This window comes from Oryctolagus cuniculus, chromosome 11, assembly GCF_051225735.1.
Source record: "Oryctolagus cuniculus isolate XC-2025 breed Fujian yellow rabbit chromosome 11, ASM5122573v1, whole genome shotgun sequence".
Taxonomy (NCBI): Eukaryota; Metazoa; Chordata; class Mammalia; order Lagomorpha; family Leporidae; genus Oryctolagus; species Oryctolagus cuniculus.
The window spans coordinates 80,978,746-80,999,033 of record NC_142877.1 but is presented as its reverse complement, the minus strand read 5'-3'; the positions used below and the strand labels follow the sequence as shown (position 1 = coordinate 80,999,033).

The 20,288-nt window shown below is 36.1% G+C and overlaps 1 protein-coding gene across 13 annotated transcripts in view; it reads right to left on the bottom strand.

Moving 5' to 3' along the window:
- Nucleotides 1–3,083: 3,083 nt before the first annotated feature.
- The window catches only part of NAV3 (neuron navigator 3), a 966,035-nt gene continuing 948,830 nt past the window's right edge, over nt 3,084–20,288 (bottom strand). For all 13 annotated transcript variants that reach the window (XM_089307477.1, XM_051846465.3, XM_008256837.5 and 10 more), the window contains 6 exons: nt 19,924–20,078; nt 18,822–18,893; nt 18,062–18,258; nt 17,057–17,175; nt 11,545–11,748; nt 3,084–5,733 (listed from right to left, as the gene is read on the bottom strand). In XM_089307477.1, coding sequence (XP_089163603.1) covers nt 5,614–5,733; nt 11,545–11,748; nt 17,057–17,175; nt 18,062–18,258; nt 18,822–18,893; nt 19,924–20,078 — 867 coding nt within the window. In that variant the 3' untranslated portion in view covers nt 3,084–5,613. The remainder of the gene's footprint in view (nt 5,734–11,544; nt 11,749–17,056; nt 17,176–18,061; nt 18,259–18,821; nt 18,894–19,923; nt 20,079–20,288) is intronic.

Sequence of the window (20,288 nt, the reverse complement as noted above, 5' to 3'; positions counted from 1 at the left end):
GGCTATAGCCCTGGACCAGCCTTGGCCATTTCAGGCCTTGGGGAGTGAAACAGCAGATGGGACTGCTCTCTCTCTCCCCTGTCCCCCACCTCTCAAATGAATACATTTATAAAATAAATACAGTTTTTAAAAAGGTATTTCCATGTCTTTGATTAGTGAGGTGTTTAAAAAGGAGCACCAACTGTGCCTCTCTTTTGTCTTGCTTGTCTTTGCTGAGGAGAGAACAACTAATGGGCTAAATAGTACATTATTGAATTCAATACTATTTTTAATTCAGGGAAAATGATAAGTAATCATTATTGGGTTTCTCCATCATACAGGAGCTCATCAGCTCATAGAAATTAAACAGCACATTCTAAACTAAAATCTTACAGGAAAAATAAAGTTCTTAAGCTCTTTTTGTCCCCAGGAGACGGTAAATAGCAATAATAATTCCTATATGATTGTAATTCTTATAATTTGACCTTAGTATTCTACAATGGCATAGAAGAAATGAAGATGTGAACAGTCAATTAAAATAATTGCTTATATTAACTACATTTATAACATATTGGGTAATGTTTACTATTGTATTAAATTAATTCAAAAGATTCTTTTCACTTTTTTTATTGTGGCCACAAGAAATTTAAAATTAAATATGTTGTTCATATCTGTGGTTCGCTTGCTAATTCTATTTTGATTGGATAACACTGTTACGCTGATATACAAAGAATGAGCTTTACAGAATGTAAATGGGAGCATCTCCTTCATCTCTTTTGCATTTCTTTATTTAAAGGGAGACTATATTTTTTAGGATGGAGAGAGAGAGAGAGAGAGATCTCATCTGCTTGCATCATCCCTACTGCCTTCCAGGGTCTGCATCAATAAGAAGCTGGCGTCAGGAGCAAAGCCAGGAATTCAACTCAGGGATGTGGATGCTTTAACTGATAGGTTAAACACCCACTCCATGAAGCAGACTTTTTCTGATGAGGCCTATTTGTTATAAAAATGTTCAATTGTGATTGTCCAAAAGCCTGAAATAAAGATACTTGAATTTCTCCTAATTCAAACAGAATTCACTGGTATTGTTGATTCTATCAGTATCTGAAAACACTCTGTAACAACTGTTCTGTGGATTGTCAGTGGACTTCTCATTGGCATTTTTATGGTACAGAATGCAGGTACCTGTCAAAGTTATTAGTGAAGAGATCCATTTTTAACAGGAGTGCTTCTGTTTGTCCATGGCGTTTGTCCAAGTGTCTCTGATTCCTCAACAGGTGCCTGGCACATATTAAGTATACTGTAAACTTCTATATGAATTAATAATAGCCAACAGTTACACAGCATTTAAGTTGTGGTCAGTGATTTTCTGAGGACTTTTAAAATATTTAATCTTAAAAACTCATATGAGTTGATACTAACATAATCCGATTTCATAAGTGAGTGAACTGAAATATAATTTTAATAAGACTCCAATAGTACACTGAATATATTTACAGATTGAATCCTGAGATTATGTTATACTGATGTTATTAATTTATTGTGATGTCAGCGTTAAAACAACAGCTAACATTTACTGAATTTCCCTGACTGCTTTACAGATATAAATTCAATTCTCTCAACAACCTTAACAAAGGACTACAATTACTGCTTCCATTTTTATATATGAGGAAATTGAGTGAAAGACACTATTTTAAAATAAGTTTCTTTGCATACTGTTTTCAACAATATTTGAATATATAATACCTCATAAATATTTTATAATATAAGGGCTATTAAAGTAGTCAGAATTTTGGACAGCTATGTACTGTTCAAGGCACTTGCAGTAAAGAACTCATTTGATCCCACAATGATCTGTGAGGGGCAGATACTATTGTGACTTTATGGGTGAAGAAAGGGAGGCACATAGAATTTGAATAAACTGGCCCAGGTCACAAGACAAGAATGACGACAGTACTAGAATTCAGGCATATGCAGTCTGCTATTGCATTGAACAGAATCATGTTTAGGTGACAAGGTATCTAGATTCAGATGAAATTTGGAAGCTTTCTGTATCTCTCAATCCAAGTAAAGGAATAAATTCATCAGTTGTAATGCATTTTGGATGACTGACCCATTGTAACTAATACTTCCTCCCCCATAACTGTCCTAATTCAAATTTTTTTTTGTTTGTTTTTAGAATTAAAACACTGCTAATACTAACCAAACATACATTCCAACTAGCAAGGTTAAACTGATGCCTGTGGTACTTTTATAAAATTTTATAATTGTAAAGGGAATTTCTTTTTCTTTAATGTAATCTTCTTTACTTACAAAAAGCCACAACCCAAAGAATACTTTTTCATTAAAACAATCTTTAAAACTAAAAATTCAAAAGAGAGTTTAAAGGAATAAAAACAAAGATACATTTAATGAGTTTACTTAACTCAGTGAATATCAACATTTTATTTTATATCAATACTTATTTCATCACCAAGAATTTAGGACTATAAATAGTTTTCTTAAAAATACTCACTGAATAGGCAGGCGCCGCGGCTCACTAGGCTAATCCTCTGCCTTGCGGCGCCGGCACACCAGGTTCTAGTCCCGGTTGGGGCGCCGGATTCTGTCCTAGTTGCCCCTCTTCCAGGCCAGCCCTCTGCTGTGCCCCGGGAGTGCAGTGGAGGATGGCCCAAGTGCTTGGGCCCTGCATCCCATGGGAGACCAGGAGAAGCACCTGGCTCCTGCCTTCGGATCAGCGCGGTGCACTGGCCGCAGCACGTGGGCCGCGGCGGCCATTGGAGGGTGAACCAACGGCAAAGGAAGACCTTTCTCTCTGTCTCTCTCTCACTGTCCACTCTGCCTGTCAAAAAAAAAACAAAAAAAAAAAAAAAAACAAAAAAAAACCTCACTGAATAAATAACTAATTCAAAAAGATATATTTATTTCCTTGAATTTTTTTACCTACTTAAAAGCTATGAGGCCCTTTCAATGATGATTATAAAATATAAATATACACACACTCTCAATGATGGCAGATTAATAGTGTAAGCAACATTTTAAAGCTCGACACTTCTTGGTGCATAACTATTTCATTTTTCTCCAAATACAGACACCACACCTTGTTGTCAATAAATAATTCCACTTTAATGGCAAAGTAATAATTTAGACAGATACAGGGTGCACATTTGCAAAAAAATATATGCAAGCTGGTTTACAAGCTAGAGGAACAATAAACCAATAGAAAATACATCATCCAGTTAAGTCCATTGACACCAAGTACTTATTGTTGGGGCTTTACAAAGACTACAAAACTTTTCAGATGATTTATTTCACTGTTTCTGCCTATTTACATGATATGTTACATCAAAAATGTACAAAATATAAAATGTATACAGACAAATGTTTCACAAACTAGTTTAAGTTGTAAACTAGGTGGACCTACTGGGATGTATTGCAGAAAATTGTTTTTATGTTCATGTTTGGACTGTGTTCTCAAAATGGCAGGGAAAGATTAGCAATTTTCTTAGATCATGTATTATACAAGGGCAACTAGTCACTCGTCCAGCTACATAGATTGATGTTTCACCACAGATTGATCCATGTTTGAGGCTTCAAAGTCAGGGTGACAATTCTACGTGCATAAATTCAGTTCCGATTTCCCTTAGGGCAATAGCACCAAGTAAAGACCTATACACTTAATGACACTCTGAAAACTGCACAGATGTCTTGTGTTGTTGTTCTTATTGTTTTTTTATAGCAACTGACCCATGGGTGGTCACAGAGAGTAGCACCAATTACACGTCCTAGAAGTAACACATTTTCACCCGCGTAGAACAAGTCTACACGATGGCCTAGCCCTTGGGTTTTATGGACTTAAAACCTGTCTTCTGTGTGTGGTGGTGACTTCTCAATGACTGATCAGTTTTCATGCACTCTCTTTAAAGCCTGCCATGATGGATGTACTTGCAGACAGTTTTACTTGTCCAAAAAATGGGTTGGCTTCATGTACAGTTTTGAAGCATGCTCACTCTAGCACTGATAGCTCCTGCATAGTCATAACAACTGTAAGTACAGGACAAACACACCAGATAATAACAGCTTTGAGGGTTTGCATTCTGTATTTGTTTGCAAAGTACAGGAAATCTCAGCAAGTGAAACACCTCTTAACACCAACAGGATAAAATACAATTTTGTTTGTGTATGTGTTGATTTGTGCAAGTTTCAAAAGTTATTATTTACAATACCTACCCAGTAGACTGTGCAAATCTAACCTTCTTTTACAGTATAAACGCTTCTGCTTCCACAGTGACTTTACTGCTTCAGTGTTCTTTAATGCTGAATTTCTCATGTACAACAATAGCAATCAAAACAACATGCGCCAAAACGAATTGAATAATAATAATTAAAAAAAAAAAAAACAGAATAGGGAAGGAAAGCCGAATGGTTGTGCTCATGCTGCATCTAGTGCTTCCAGCTCTGCTGGTTAAAAATTCAAAATCTCCCGCCTTCTGAAACTCTTTCACTCAGACCTGGGTAGAATTTAGCCACATGTCTCTTAGCTTGTAAGTGACAGTCAAAGAGGGTTGCTGGGTTACTTGATTATGTGGGAGGATAGGCAAAACAATCTATTCACAAGACAAAAATACTGATCTTTCTCCTATCCATTTCTTCAAAAAATTAAAAAAAAAAATAACAGAAAGATACACGAGAGAGATGAGGCTACTGTGTTTCATTAGTGTTGTTTGGTTGTAAATGAAAAGACTGTGGAAATTACCAATGGTTTAGGATTTAAACCAACTGTTAAACTGTCGTAAAAATCTGTTTTAAGGCAGTGAGACAGCACCATAGGAAATGTTCCTTCTTTCACTGAAAAGGCTCAAACAAATAAAGCCCTAAAAAAGCCTTTTGTCAGTGTCGACTAATAATTGTTATAAAACTCTTGTTAAGGGAGTGGGCAGGTGGTTTCAAAAGACCACTGTGGTAAAAACAACCTTATAAAACCTGTGACTCAGACATAAAAAGTTGGTGGAGTGCATCATGAGAACATGGCAGTTAGAATGAAATTGGCACTTCTCCAGACTGCCGCAGTAGTGTTACTCTGGTGGTTGCACAATTCCATTTGTGCTTTTTGGAGGCCTGGCCTCTCGGGTTCATTTTGGAATGGGGTGAGCGCACAACACAAACACTACCGGAGCCCCGTGACCAGCACCATGTGGCACAGAGGTTGGACGGATCAGAAGAACGGACCCTGCCTGGGGAGAACAGCCCCTCAGAAGAAACAAAAGAAGGAACCGAAAAAAGGTCTGCATCGTAAACTTCTACCGAGGAAGAAAATAAAGTCCAGTTTGGCTATCTCATGTGCAATCTATTGAGTTGCCCTGTCGGTAGGGTCCTTTCCAGTTGAGTAACGGAGCCTTCTACCACTCCATGGATACAAAAATGCCTAGAAATAAAATAAAGTTAAGCTTCTATTCCAATTTAGCATCTTGGCGGTTCAGACTTAGTTCTGCTGCCTCCGTGGGGACCACCACGACTCTGGGTCAGGGCCCTTGATTGGCTGCTTTCATACTGGCAGTGGTTTAGTGAAAATACCTTTCTTTTAAACATTTTGTTTTAAAAGCATAGTCTTTTCCCCTAACTATTTTTCACCCTCTAGAGGGTAGATTCAAGAGATGAATCCAAAATGTCTTCATGGTGGCTGGTGCTATCGCTGTCGCAGCTCTGTGTGCCCGAGTAATTGGCTGCTTCTTGGAGTTTCATTAGCATATTCATCTGAAGAAAGGAAAAGAGACATCGATGTAGGCAATGATGCATTGAGCAAGCCAGTCCCATCACAAACAAAGCCCTGAGCCACACACAGGAACCGCCTCACCCCATCCAAGAGAAATGTGAAAAAAACAATTTTAGATTTTTCATTCATTGCCCCTGGCTCTTAGACTATTTCTCCCAAACATGACTCCAACGTCGAGCCATAAGGACAAACTAGGGCCTGTAGATAAGTCTTTTATTTGGGGCTGTGAATGAATACTGCTCCAGCAGGGAGACTGGAAAAGAAACTGTATCACAGCTGGACATCTGGGATCATGGCTGGAGAGACCGCCAAGCAGCTCAGCTTTTTGGCTGGAGGAGCAGCAAGCACTGAATGGCAACTGAAAGTCGTGAATGTTCATACACACACAGGCGCGCACACAGGCGCAGTCCCTGGAGAGCAGGAGGGGATGGCGTAGAATGAAGCCAGCTGCTGCACACAGCACACCATCTGCTGTTCAGGAGCTGACCTCCAGGGGAGGTGACTGAGTGAGACAGACCATGAGCATTTGAAGAGGGATAAGGCAAGATTCGCTGTCAAGTTTCTGTTGTTGTTAGATTTCTGGCTGCAATATGATTGATATATCACTGAAAACAAAAACCACCTCCTGGAACAGTAGCGGCTGTCTCCAGTTTCTCAGCCTCAGAGGAGGAGGCTGATGTTTGTTCTAGGAAAAAGGACTTTTGCGTGAAAGCACCTGGGGACAAAGGCAGCTATTCCATGAATTATGAAATAAAAGGCTTGGATTTTGATAGATCTGCAGCTCTATTGTTAGAGATGGAAGCTTTAAAAAAAAAAGGTGGTTGAAAAGCAAATCGTGGATACATGGTTCAACAACTGGAGAAAGCACAGGAAAATTGATGTGTATCTTCATGGTGGCAGAGGACTTGCTTTCTTATCAAGGTTTCCATAAACTGTAATGATCTTTATGGGTATTACCTACTGTGTATAATTTTAGTATTTTAAAAAGCAATAAAAGTTGTTTTTTGTTTCCAACTTAAAGATAGAAAGGAAAAATCTAAGGGAGTCTTTGATTATTTATTATTGTTAGGATATATATGCTGTGTGTTCAGTATAAAATGCATGTTCCATAAATGCTCATGAAACAAACGATAAGCTGGTAATCGCCAGTTTCAGTAAGAATGCCTGTCTGCCAAAGATGCAACAGTTACCGCATATTGTGAAGTGATGTTAATCATCTGACAGGACGATTTATTTTCAAACCAATTTTCAGTCAGATTCTCTGAATGTATGAAATCAGTTATAGAAGTCCACAAAATGAAAAAAGTTGGTGATAATCTTTAAACCCAGAAGCCAAAAAGTCAAATATTGCCATCAACACAGTTTTTTTCTCTCCTCTGTGTCTGTCGCGCGCTCTCTCCCCCCCCCCATTTTCTCCCACCCACATACATGCACATACCCATACATTCATGCATGGTCCTATTCCCTTCCCTGTTTCTTTTATCAATCCATCTTTCACTAGGTTCAAGCATTTGTGTGAAGCTGATTTGTAAACATAAGTAGGCTTTGAGCACCCTCCTAATTTATTAAGAGTGGAAATGGTTAATGAGGTCTTTCAACACAGTATGATTATCTCCCAAGTACAAACATTTGAAATCATCTGAATCCTAAATACTACAAAAGTTGCCTGGTGTATAAATTACACTATTAAAATCTGAATTTTGAAAATATTGCCCTACTAGCTTCGGATCGGCACAGCGTGCCGGCCATAGTGGCCATTTGGGGGGTGAAACAACGGACAGAAGACCTTTCTCTCTGTCTCTCTCTCTCTCACTGTCTAACTCTGCCTGTCAAAAAAAAAAAAAAAAAAAAAGAAGAAGAAAAGAAAATATTGCCCTACTAAATAAATTCCAATAGAATAAGTTCTAAGACTCACATTTGTAGTAAGTATATACAATCCAATTACTTTGCCTTCTTACAGTGTTGCTTTCTGCATTTAAATAAAAGATGACAAAAGGAAGGCAAGGTTATGCGTGAGTCAACATCATTGTGATGGATCACAATAATCTACGAAAGTACTGCTTCTTTCCCATAGTCATGAACATAATGTCTACCATTTCTAGCACTTTGGTCAGGTCTGTGTCATCCTGTGTACTTGGAATCGGCTAGTCTCCCAATCTTCATTCTGTTGCTTTGAATCTTTCCTTTACATATTACCAAAGTGATTCTTAGAAACTGCAAATCTAAATAGATAACCCTCTGCTCAAAAACCTTTGATAGCTCTCTAAAATCAGTGTGGTAAAGTTGTAAGCTCCTCCAAAGATAAACAAGGCTCAGGATCATCTAGGGATTTTATACTCTGGTAACTTTAATTTCTCCCACCAACTTGTACAGAGGTCACTAAATACCCTGGCATTATTATATTTTTCTATAATGTTTCAAATGCTCTTCCCTTAATTTTGGATGTCTCCCATCCAACCTTATGTTGAACTCCTATTCATTCTTCAAGACACAGCTCAAGCATTTTCTCAGTAAAGCTTTCTCCTACTATATCCTCAATGAACTGCCAACTTTACCAACCATGTATCTCTCTCCTTATTGTGTTGCAACTTATATAGGTAGATCTCTCTCTCTACTACTGGACCATGAACTACTTGAGATAAAAAATGACAACTTATTTTATCCCTGATCACTACGTCTTAGCACTAAGTACATACTTATTAACATTCAGTTTGTTGACAATGAATGTACATTGTATTTTTAAAACAATGTGAGATGTGTCAAAATCTTGCATCCTTGTTCAGATTCAAAACAAGATTTCTGGATACTAGTACATTTTCCCCTAAGATTTCTTATTTAGACTGAACTTCAAATATGTTTTTGCCTTATGTCAGTAATTACAGAAATATATAGAAATGAAAGCAAGAGAGAGTATTATTTCCCTATCAGAATGTGCTAATGTATATATTTATTTTTAATTTTTTCCATTTAGTATATAAGATAACAAAAAGTCTTATTTCTTAAGATATTTAATAAAGTAGCAGAGTAAGAACCAGAAATTATTTTATAATTTTTATGTTGGAATGGGAAACTTTGAATCTCTTTCCTGTACCAGAAGTACTGGTAGTGAGGTGGGGGGAGTGGGATTATTAAATAGATTTGATGACTTGGACCACAGGAAATGGAAAATTGAGAGCATTTCTTAAGGGTTTTCTATGCTATTGATTCATAATTAAAAGAACTATTATGAACACCTTTCCTTTTTTTTTTTTTTTTTTTTTTTTCTGACAGGCAGAGTTAGACAGTGAGAGAGAGAGAGACAGAGAGAAAGGTCTTCCTTTTCCATTGGTTCACCCCCCAAATGGCCGCTACTACCAGCACGCTGCGCTGATCCGAAGCCAGGAGCCAGGTGCTTCCTCCTGGTCTACCATGCAGGTGCAGGCCGGAGCACTTGGGCCATCCTCCACTGCCTTCCCGGGCCACAGCAGAGAGCTGGCCTGGAAGAGGAGCAACCGGGACAGAATCCGACGCCCCGACCAGGACTAGAACCCAGTATACCGGCGCTGCATGTGGAGGATTAGCCAAGTGAGCCGCGGCAATGGTCAACACCTTTCCTTATGTACAACAGACATTGCATATTAAAACTGCAAAGGTAGAAATGGAATTCATGAAAAATTCAAATTAAGTAATCTATACTTGTACTTAAAACTTATGTTTACTATATTAAATGTTGAGCATTCTATCAGCAATTATTAGTGTATGCTTGAAGTTATGCTGAATTCAAATAAATTCTACCATAACTCTTGATCTCACAAGGCCAGTTACCATCTTACAGAATTATTCTGGCCTAGAACAGGTATCTTAAATAGAGGATCAATTTCTTTATTTATACTCTATATACTTCAGTGTTTATGGAAATCTTTAAATAGCATGAAAATTTTTCAGTGTGTATATATTTTGCTGGGGAAGAGGATCTTGAAAGTTTATGAGATTTTACTAATGTAACTCCAAAAATGTTAAGAATGAACATCTAACATATTGACACATATGGTCTTCGTTGTTGAAATATCAACTCATTTTACATTCTTGGATAGTCATAGGTTATAATTTTAATCATCACTTTTGTATTTTAGAAATATAATGGCCTTTATATTAGTATCTTTTCTTTCATTATAGTGGTATAAATAAATTGATACTTTTAATCACAGAATGGGAAGCTAAAAAACACATTACATTTGATACCAATACCTAAAAAGTAATTTATAAAAATAAAATATAGATACATAAAGGTAGTCTTTCATAAATGACCTCATGTACTTGATATTTTCAGAAATTTTATATTTTGGAGATTTATAGGCTTTTTTGTTTTTTTTTGTTTGTTTTTAAAAACTGACTATGTTTTATTTATTTTTCATCTACTTGAAAGGCATAGTGACAGAGACACACACAGAGATACAGAAATACAGAGATCTTCTACCCACTAGTTCATTGACCAAGGACCCATAGCTTCTTATACCAAAACATAGCCAGAATGGAGCCAGCCTGAATCTAGGAGCCTGAAGCTCCATCTGAGTCTCCCACATGGATGTCAGGAGCCCATATAGTTGGGCTATCATTAGCTGCATCCCAGGGCACATTAGCAAGAAGCTGGACTAGAAGTGGAGCAGCCAGGACTCAAACTGGCACTCTGGGTGTGGGATGTAGGTGTTACAAGCAGTGGCTTCACCTGCTGCACCATATAATCAGCCCAAGGCATTCTGTTTTGTTGGAAGAAACTTGATTCAAAGATCCTACTTAGTTATTACTCAAAATGCTGGCAAATTATGTTACTAAAACAATCAGCAACACTTGATGGATATTTTGAATGTCCACAAGTTTTCTAGTAAAATTTGGGCTATATATTTTTTTCTATTAGGTTACCCCTAATGGATAATACAAATGCTACCTTGAAAATCTGTAAAGATGGTGGTAGGGGCTGTTAAGTGCACAAAGTTGCTTAACGTTCAAGATGACTGAACATGAACTCAATTCATTACTGCAAGAAAAGCGAATCTGTGTTGCTTACTCTGTCAAGCCCAACAGATAAGCTCTGTTCATGCTAACATTTGGCCATAGTCCCACTTCTCCCCCATATTTAGGAGAGGAGGTATTGGGATGATTAATAGGGTGAACTGCTACTCCCTCTCATCTATGGTCACATCATTTATGAAGAGGGAGTAAAAATAGCTAGGGTGTGACGCCTTTCTGGATTTCTGTTCTTATAGGCTTTTATTAAAGTTATTCTAGTATTTTAAAAACTAAACTATACAAACTTAAAAGTTGAGCAAAGCAAGTACAATAATTTCTCTCTCATTTCCAGTTCAATTTATCTTTCTCTACTATAGAAGAAAAGATAATTCTAAGTTTAGTCATGCTAATTGACATTCTCCAAGTATACAATGGATTTTACTCTCTTTGAGCATTTAATTTAAGAACAAAATTCAATTTTCTCTTATATTCCTGTTGAGTTGAACTATGATATCTAAAAATTTTTATCTATTTAATTATTTACATGATTTAATGCATAATGAGAAAAATAATATCATAGATGTCAACTTGGTGTGTTTCTTGATTATTTTTCTGTATACAACTTTGGCTTACATTTTAATGATTTCATTCAGTAAAAGTAGGCCAAAGGTAATACAGTAAAATCTGAGCATCAGGGCAGTCCCAAATATGATCCAGGATAATGCCTTTGATACAAATGGCTACATGCTAATGACCACATGGTCTAGCATGAATTACCCAGGAAAAATCAAACATCAAGTTCTCACCAGGGGATCTCCTTCTGTGTCAGTTTGTGGAATGTGCTTCGAGGTTGTAGCTTCCTTAGTGGACGTGCAGCCCTCATACCCCACATCTTCTGGTCGTAACTGAAGTAATGCAGGGCCTTCCTGAGGCAGAGACGCTGAGCTCCATGGGTATGTGTCAAGCACCCACTTTGAAGGATCTTCCCATGGTGCACGTTTCCCATACATCTGAAAGTTGACCACATAGTTTGGAAGATATAAAATGCTTTGCTATTAGGTAAACAAGGTGACTACTAACTGAATGTCTCTGTTGCACATTGAGTTCCTGTGAGAATATCAAGGGAACTAAATGTCCAAACACAATTTTCCTGATTTTAAATATTATTTAATATTTAAATGAATGTTTTAGTATTTATGAATAATATTTAATATTTAAATAAATATTTAGATATTTGTCTACATAACTCACTTTAAACTTGAAGGTTTAGCAAAACAAAACTGAACACTGGGGTAGATGATTAGCATTTTGGGGAGAGTATGAGGAAGGTTTATTATAAATCCTTGTAGAAATGACTACCCATGTTTATCTTCATCAGTAATTTTAAGAACAAAAAATTCAAGAAATAAAAACTCTACTTATGGAGTATTGTAAAAAGTCTATGCCTTCACTCCTGTCAGAATGGATAAACCCATAACAGAGAGATTTTTTTTCCTTTTTTTTATTTAGTAAATATAAATTTCCAAAGCACAGTTTATGGATTACAATGGCTCCCCGCCCCCATAACTTCCCTCCCACTCACACCCCTCCCATCTCCCGCTCCCTCTCCCATTCCATTCACATCAAGATTCATTTTCAATTATCTTTATATACAGAAGATCGATTCAGTATATATTAAGTAAAGATTTCATCAGTTTGCACCCACACAGAAACATAAAGTGTAAAATACTGTTTCAGTACTAGTTATAGCATTACTTCACATTGGACAACACATTAAGGACAGAGATCCTATGTAAGGAGTAAGTGCACAGTGATTCCTGTTGTTGATTTAACAAGTTGACACTCTTGTTTATGGTGTCAGTAATCTCCCTAGGCTCTAGTCATGAGTTGCCAAGGCTATGGAAGCCTTTTCAGTTCGCCGACTTCGATCTTATTCCGACAGGGTCATAGTCAAAGTGGAAGTTCTCTCCTCCCTTCAGAGAAAAGTGCCTCCTTCTTTGATGGCCCGTTCTTTCCACTGGGATCTCACTCGCAGAGATCTTTCATTTAGGTCCTTCCCCCCCCCCCCCCCACAGTGTCTTGGCTTTCCATGCCTAAAATACTCTCATGGACTCTTCAGCCATATCCGAATGCCTTAAGGGCTGATTCTGAGGCCAGAGTGCTGTTTAGGACATCTGCCATTCTATGAGTCTGTTGTGTATCCCGCTTCCCATGTTGGATCATTCTCTCCCTTTTTATTCTATCAGTTAGTACTAGCAGACACTAGTCTTGTTTGTGTGATCCCTTTGACTCTTAGACCTTTCAGTGTGATCAACTGTGAACTGAAATTGATCACTTGGACTAGTGAGATGTCATTGGTACATGCAAGCTTGATGGGATTGTATTGGAATCCCCTGGCACGCATAACAGAGAGATTAATAAATGCTGGCATGGATGTGGGGAAAGGGGAACACTTACACACTGTTGGCAGTAATGTAAATTAGTGCAGCCACTGTGGAAAATGGTGTGGAGATTACTCAAAAGACTAGAAACAAACTTGCTGTATGATCCAGCAATCCCACTACAGGGTATATACCCAAAAGACATGAGCAGAGTGTATTAAAGAGTTACCTGCACCACTATGTTTATAGCAGCACTGTTCACAATAACCAAAATTTGCACCCTACCAAGGTGTCCATCATCAGATGAATGGATAAATAAAATGTGATACATATGCACAATGGAATATTATTCAGCTATAATAAAATAATGAAATTCTACCATTTGCAGCAAAATGGACACAACTAGAGGACATCATGTTGAGTGAAATGAGCCAGACACAGAAACACAAATACCACATGTTCTCACTTTTATGTGGGAGCTAAAACTTAAAAAACAAAACAACTGTCTCTCTCTCACTGTCTATAATTCTACCTGCCAAATTAAAAATAAATAAATAAATAAAAGAAGAAAGAAATGTCTGTGTGTATCAGTACTGCTGCAAATATCGTTTTGTACCAATGGTTAAGCATGTTATACTGCTATAGTTTTAATGATCTATGGTTACTTTAAAATATATTATATATGGGTGAAATGGTCATTTTTCCATTCAATTATTGTTTACAGCCATTGTTTATATTCCCACTAAATTAGGGTCTTTTTGCTTTTTTCTTATTAAACTTCTCATTCAGCAAACTATTAAGCCTTTCCACCATAATATAAATCTAAAATATGTTATCTAAAAAACTAACAACAAAGAAAGGGAGGGAGAAGAAAGGAGGGTTAGAGGAAAGGGGTAAAGGAATATCATTATGTTCTTAGAATTCCATCTACAAAGCACTTTGAATCTGTCAAAAGCTAATTAAAAATTAAAAAAAAAGTCTATGCTTGACACTAAATAAAGTTCTCTACTAAAATGCACTTTAGAAAGACAGGTGAAAGATATTTCTTTTCCTTTAATTCACTCTACTGAAACTTTCCATGAGAGTAAATAAGAATAAGAAAATTCAACCCCATCAAGGTGGCATGTACCAATGACATCTCACTAGTCCAAGTGATCAATTTCAGTTCACAATTGATCATACTGATAGGTCTAAGAGTCAAAGGGATCACATAAACAAGACTAGTGTCTGCTAGTACTAACTGATAGAATAAAAAGGGAGAGAATGATCCAACATGGGAAGCGGGATACACAACAGACTCATAGAATGGCAGATGTCCTAAACAGCACTCTGGCCTCAGAATCAGCTCTTAAGGCATTCGGATATGGCTGAAGAGTCCATGAGAGTATTTTAGGCATGGAAAGCCAAGACACTGTGGGGGGGGGGGGGGGAAAGGACCTAAATGAAAGATCTCTGCGAGTGAGATCCCAGTGGAAAGAACGGGCCATCAAAGAAGGAGGCACTTTTCTCTGAAGGGAGGAGAGAACTTCCACTTTGACTATGACCCTGTCGGAATAAGATCGAAGTCGGCGAACTGAAAAGGCTTCCATAGCCTTGGCAACTCATGACTAGAGCCTAGGGAGATTACTGACACCATAAACAAGAGTGTCAACTTGTTAAATCAACAACAGGAATCACTGTGCACTTACTCCTTACATAGGATCTCTGTCCTTAATGTGTTGTCCAATGTGAAGTAATGCTATAACTAGTACTGAAACAGTATTTTACACTTTATGTTTCTGTGTGGGTGCAAACTGATGAAATCTTTACTTAATATATACTGAATCGATCTTCTGTATATAAAGATAATTGAAAATGAATCTTGATGTGAATGGAATGGGAGAGGGAGCGGGAGATGGGAGGGGTGTGAGTGGGAGGGAAGTTATGGGGGGGGAGCCATTGTAATCCATAAGCTGTATTTTGGAAATTTATATCTATTAAATAAAAGTTTTTTTTTTAAATAGCATCTCTTATAATCATCTTATTCTGATTAAACTTCTAATAATCACCCCCCAACAAAATATTTAAGAATAAAATTATCCAAAGACTTAATGAAAAAATATAATTGATATTCACATAAAAGTAAAGATATTCAATGTTCATGGATTTGAAGAATTAATATTGCTAAAATGGCCATACTATCTAAAGCAATCTATATATTTAAGATAACCCCCATCAAAATAACAATGATAGTATTTGTAGAATTAGAAAAAAAGTCCTAAAATTCATTTGGAATCACAAAAGACCCAGAACAGCCAAAGCAATTGTGAACAGATAGACTTGGGGCATGCATCTGGCCCGTGGTTAAGACCTAGGTTAGGATGCACACATCTCATTTTGTAGTAAATGGTTTAACCTTGGTCCTGTTCCAAATTTTACCTTTCTGTTAACGTGTACCCTGGGAGATAGAAGTATTAGTTCAAGTAGTTGAGTCCTCCTAGCTACGCACATGGGAGACTTGAGTTGGGTTCTTTGCTCCCAGAACCAGCCAGGCCTAGCCCCAGGCTATGGGGGCATATGGGGAGGCAATCAGTGAATGGGAGCTCCCTTTTCCTCTCTCTAATTTGCAAGCAAAAAATTAAAAAGAAATGAATAATGGTTTATTAAAACTATATCTGCATTTACAGAACAGTTACTAAAATAGTAGTTTTAAAATTAAACTTGTAGAATATTACACATGAATTTTCATAAAGTGATTCATTTGGGGTATAAATGATGAAAACTGAAATACTCAACTTATATCCTAGGCAGTGTAACAGTTTTAGAGAAAACTTGAAATGCTATATTATAATTGAAAAATGAAAATCATTGGTATAATATTTTGTCAAGTTTTGTACATTTTCTTGGTCTAGATTAGCTCATACCCTTAAATATAAATTTATGTTATGTAATTGCAGGGTGGAAGAAATCGATAGCATTGTTTAGATGTTAGCTCAATCTCTGTGGGCTCAGAGCATCTTCACAATGTTCAGCATGTTCACTAAAACTTTTGTGATAGCTCTGAACATTGCCATGTCATTCTAATAGGTGAAGAGAGCATGATAACGAAAGGGAGTAAGGGAACAGAAAACAGGTAATCAATTTTTTAGATAGTAAAATAAAGGCTTAACACAGTATTGCAGATGACAGAATGTAGAAAATATAAACCATCTCTTAATTCTTGTAGCAGTGTGAAATAGTAGCAGTGTGAAAACCAGAAATAGAGATGTCTAAGTAAAAGCTGCCTAAACCTTGGCTGAGTAATTGAAAAGGAGACTGGATTCTTCCATAATAAGTTGAGTGCTTATGTAACACAAATCTTACAGAGCTTTATAACTCCACAGCTTCATGAAATTTCCAAATTTAAGGCAGAGGCAAGATCCATGGACCTTATTCTGTGGAAGAATAAGGTTTTGCTATTAGGGATATATTTTCATTTTTTGGTTGAGAATAAACAGGGCCTTATGATGGGAGGGCAATGAGAGGAACAGCAATGCTGTTGGTAAAGCAAACCATCACAGATAAAAACATACTAAAAACAGGAAATCTGTGAGTAAAAACTACTTGTTGGAAAATTATAAGCTACAAGTATAAATGGCCAAGACACATGTAAACATGGGTGAGTCTTCAGATGTGTAACTGTGTGATTACCTAGCTATCTAATTAGAACAATCAGTAAATACCCATGGCAACACATTTGGTCTTAATTGTGTAGTTGTTAGGATTACTGCTTTTACTTTGTCTTAAATATTTGTCCTCACAACAAACATTATAAAATAGTTGCTCTTTAAAATTTTACTTCTTTATTTAAATACTTCACATAGTGTTTTTTTTTGTCAGAAATACCCAGAGAAATGAATATTTTTGCTTTTAAAAGAATGACTGGTTTGTAAACAGTAATAAAAACTGAGTACTATACCTGAAGACCTTCTCTCACTGCTTCCAAAATATAAGGTACTAACGAATAGTTCCAGAGATCCATAAACCACACTCTAGAACCTTCTACATCCATAGGGCAAGAAAGGAACAGTCGAGGACCTAAGAAGAAACAAATAACAGGGCATTTTTGAGAAGCATTATATTTAACAATCCAAATACACATTTAGATATCACTTGGGAGACTTCATATATTTCCTGCAAACTTTTAAGAAACTATAATGTTAGCCAGCTGGATTATAATTAAAGTAACTTTCCTCCAGGCCTCTCCTTTCTTTCTACAATAAACTATTAATTTAAAAAACTGTATATAAAACTTAGAAGTTATTATAAATATCATGTTAGTCAACCCAGGTTACAGATGATAAAGCTGTGCTGAAAGGAACCAGTGAATAAAAAATATCTCATTATTTTTGGATTTGGGTTTCAGGATGGATATTCCGATCCCCATGTAGAATTCACTTTTATGATCTATAACAATCAGAAAAGGATTTCTGCACCTTTCCATAAAAAAAGGAATACAATAATAATCATTTTTATACTAACCAAGAGAAGCAATTCAAATACTTTTCGTCTTCATAAAAATATAAAATACCTAAATCATCAATAAAACACATAAATAATTTCTGAAGTATTTTATAGCTCTATTTGATATGAGTTATTAACAAAAATTTGCATTAGCATAAAAAGTACCTTAAGTAGATACTATTTAATTTAAAATTAAATTTTAGATATTTATCTATATTGAACTTATGTGATCTCAGTAATATAACACTAATCTATAATTGTCAGAGAAAATTAATATAGTTGGAGAAACAAGCTACGAAGAAAGCAAACATTCAGAAGTGAAGAAAAAATAAGTTAACTTAAATCTTTGAAAGTTTGAAAAACATTAGGTTTCCTTGTTATTTTTGACCATCCAATCTGGCCATATTTACCAAGTACTGTTAGTTCCTGGAAAATGGCACATTGTAATTTTGGAACTCACCAATGGTAACGTCAGAAGAGCTGTGTGTTTCCAAAAAACTGTTGAGATGATGCCATGTTTTAGGAATCCAATCTATAATTTTGACTAGGTCATTATTGCGTATGTTCCTTTCAATTTCTACCTCTATCAGTTTCCTTCGAAGATACCTGCCTAAAAAGCCTTTCACCGGTTCTGTGTGATTTGCACATAATACCCACCTAAAAAAAAAAAGAGAAAAACAGAAATTTTTATACAAATTTTAAGTGCGCAGGGATTTCCTTTCCCATACAGAGTAATAACGCTCTCATTCCAATTGATAATGCTCCTAGTTCAATGATCAAATGGCTCAGAAGGTCTTGGAGCATCAGTGCTAGAATAAGGCTAGCCCTACTTTTTGAGCTGAAGAGATGCAGAAGCCAAAGCACATCAAAAGTAAGTAGGAGTCTGCATACTGAGCACTTTTCCTGCAGGAGAATCACAGATCCTTAAATAGGAACTCTGTTCACATTCCTCACACCTAGAAGAAAAGTGCTCCACTTTAGCTGGAGACATAGTGAGCAGGAAAAGCATGTCTTTGCTTTTTAAAAGAAATTCTTCTGATTACAGGTTGAGGATTACCAAATGTCTGCTTCAGAAAGGGTGTCGGAAGAAGTGAGAATTATTTTCACAGCACAGGTCAGCACTGGCAGAATGTGTCAACACACAAAGAGAAAGATAACCACTGAAACAAACAGAAGAAACAATAACAAAAAAAGGGCTTTCAACTTTTTTTTTTTTTTACCTGAAATTATGATGCAGCTCTAGATTTGGTGATGAAGAAACTCCCTGATTCATTGTTCCAATAATATATGGACTAAGAAAATAAAAAATAAAAAATTTATATGTACTGGAGGTAGAAATGATTAATTCACTAAAATTATCTTAGGAAACATTGAAGATAAATACAAATTATATCATTTGAACAGTAAGCTTCAAAAGGATAATTCTGTTATGTTAATCTGAAAAAATGACAGAGGATTTTTTGATCGGATTTGGTATTTGAGGCTGTAATTTTAGCTCTGGCATTCAGGCAAAGCATTTTCTTCCTCTGAGCCTGAATTTATTCACCTATAAAATGCAGTTAGAATACTCATGATGGTCTTGTCCCACTCTAAAATCCTTTAACTCTCAGGCTCATAAGCAAATTAATAATTTTTCCTATTTTAAGGTTTCATAGTTATTTTAAAGTTCCTTAAAAACATGAGAGAATTTGTATTCCTCTTTAACCCTTCATTTTATTCTGACCTGCTTGTGACATTCTATCACTAACAGAGATTAATTGGAATATTCAGAACCATTAAAATGAGTATCATTTATATGGATGTTCTCATGTACTTTTTTAGAGACCCTGATGCAATGAATCTTCATGGCTTTCAGGTTTTTTATATCCCACTTTAACCTTCCTTTCACTAAGAATAATAAATAAGACAAACTGGAGGGAGTTATAACTGAATTTATTTATCTTTACAGAAAATTTGAATTTAAACTTTAATAAAGGCTGAGAATGAAACAAGAACTCTATAAGATCCTTCTAGTTCTTAATTTCCCAGATCAAACTGTTACATCATTGGTATTCATCTCCAAAACTTTTGACATGTCTACAGAAGCAAATATCATCAAGGAATTAATGTTTCCATAAAAGAGTTTTGAGACGTAGTTGTTCAATAAATAAACAGATATTGTAGAGAATACATACAGATTCTTTGGAAATATGGTCTAACATTAATGAGGAGCTCTCAAACTGGTGGCATCACTGGAGGTGTTAAAGTGTAGAAAGTCACATGAAAGCAAACTCAGTCACCAGTGTTTCATATTTGACAATTCAAGATGTTTTATATGCATACCATTTGTTGTATTTACAGTTGAGGAAACCATTGAAGATATCACTCAAAGAGCCCACATGATGGAGATTATCAAGAATTATTACAACTGGGAGCTCTACACCATTATTATCAGCACTGCATTGTTCAGCCAGGTTAGCTAGGTATTGTTGCAGTTCCTTTAAAATCATAAAAAGAATAAATTAATCAATGATAAACTTATAACAAAGGAAAACAATTAATGTTCTAGGAATAGCATGGCTGGTTTTTATCTAGTTTCTTTCACCAAAAGACATAGACCATTTTGCTATATTCATTTGAAAAATGAACATTATATATTTGTATATGTATATATATAATTTCTGAAAGCAAGTATGTCATATAAAATA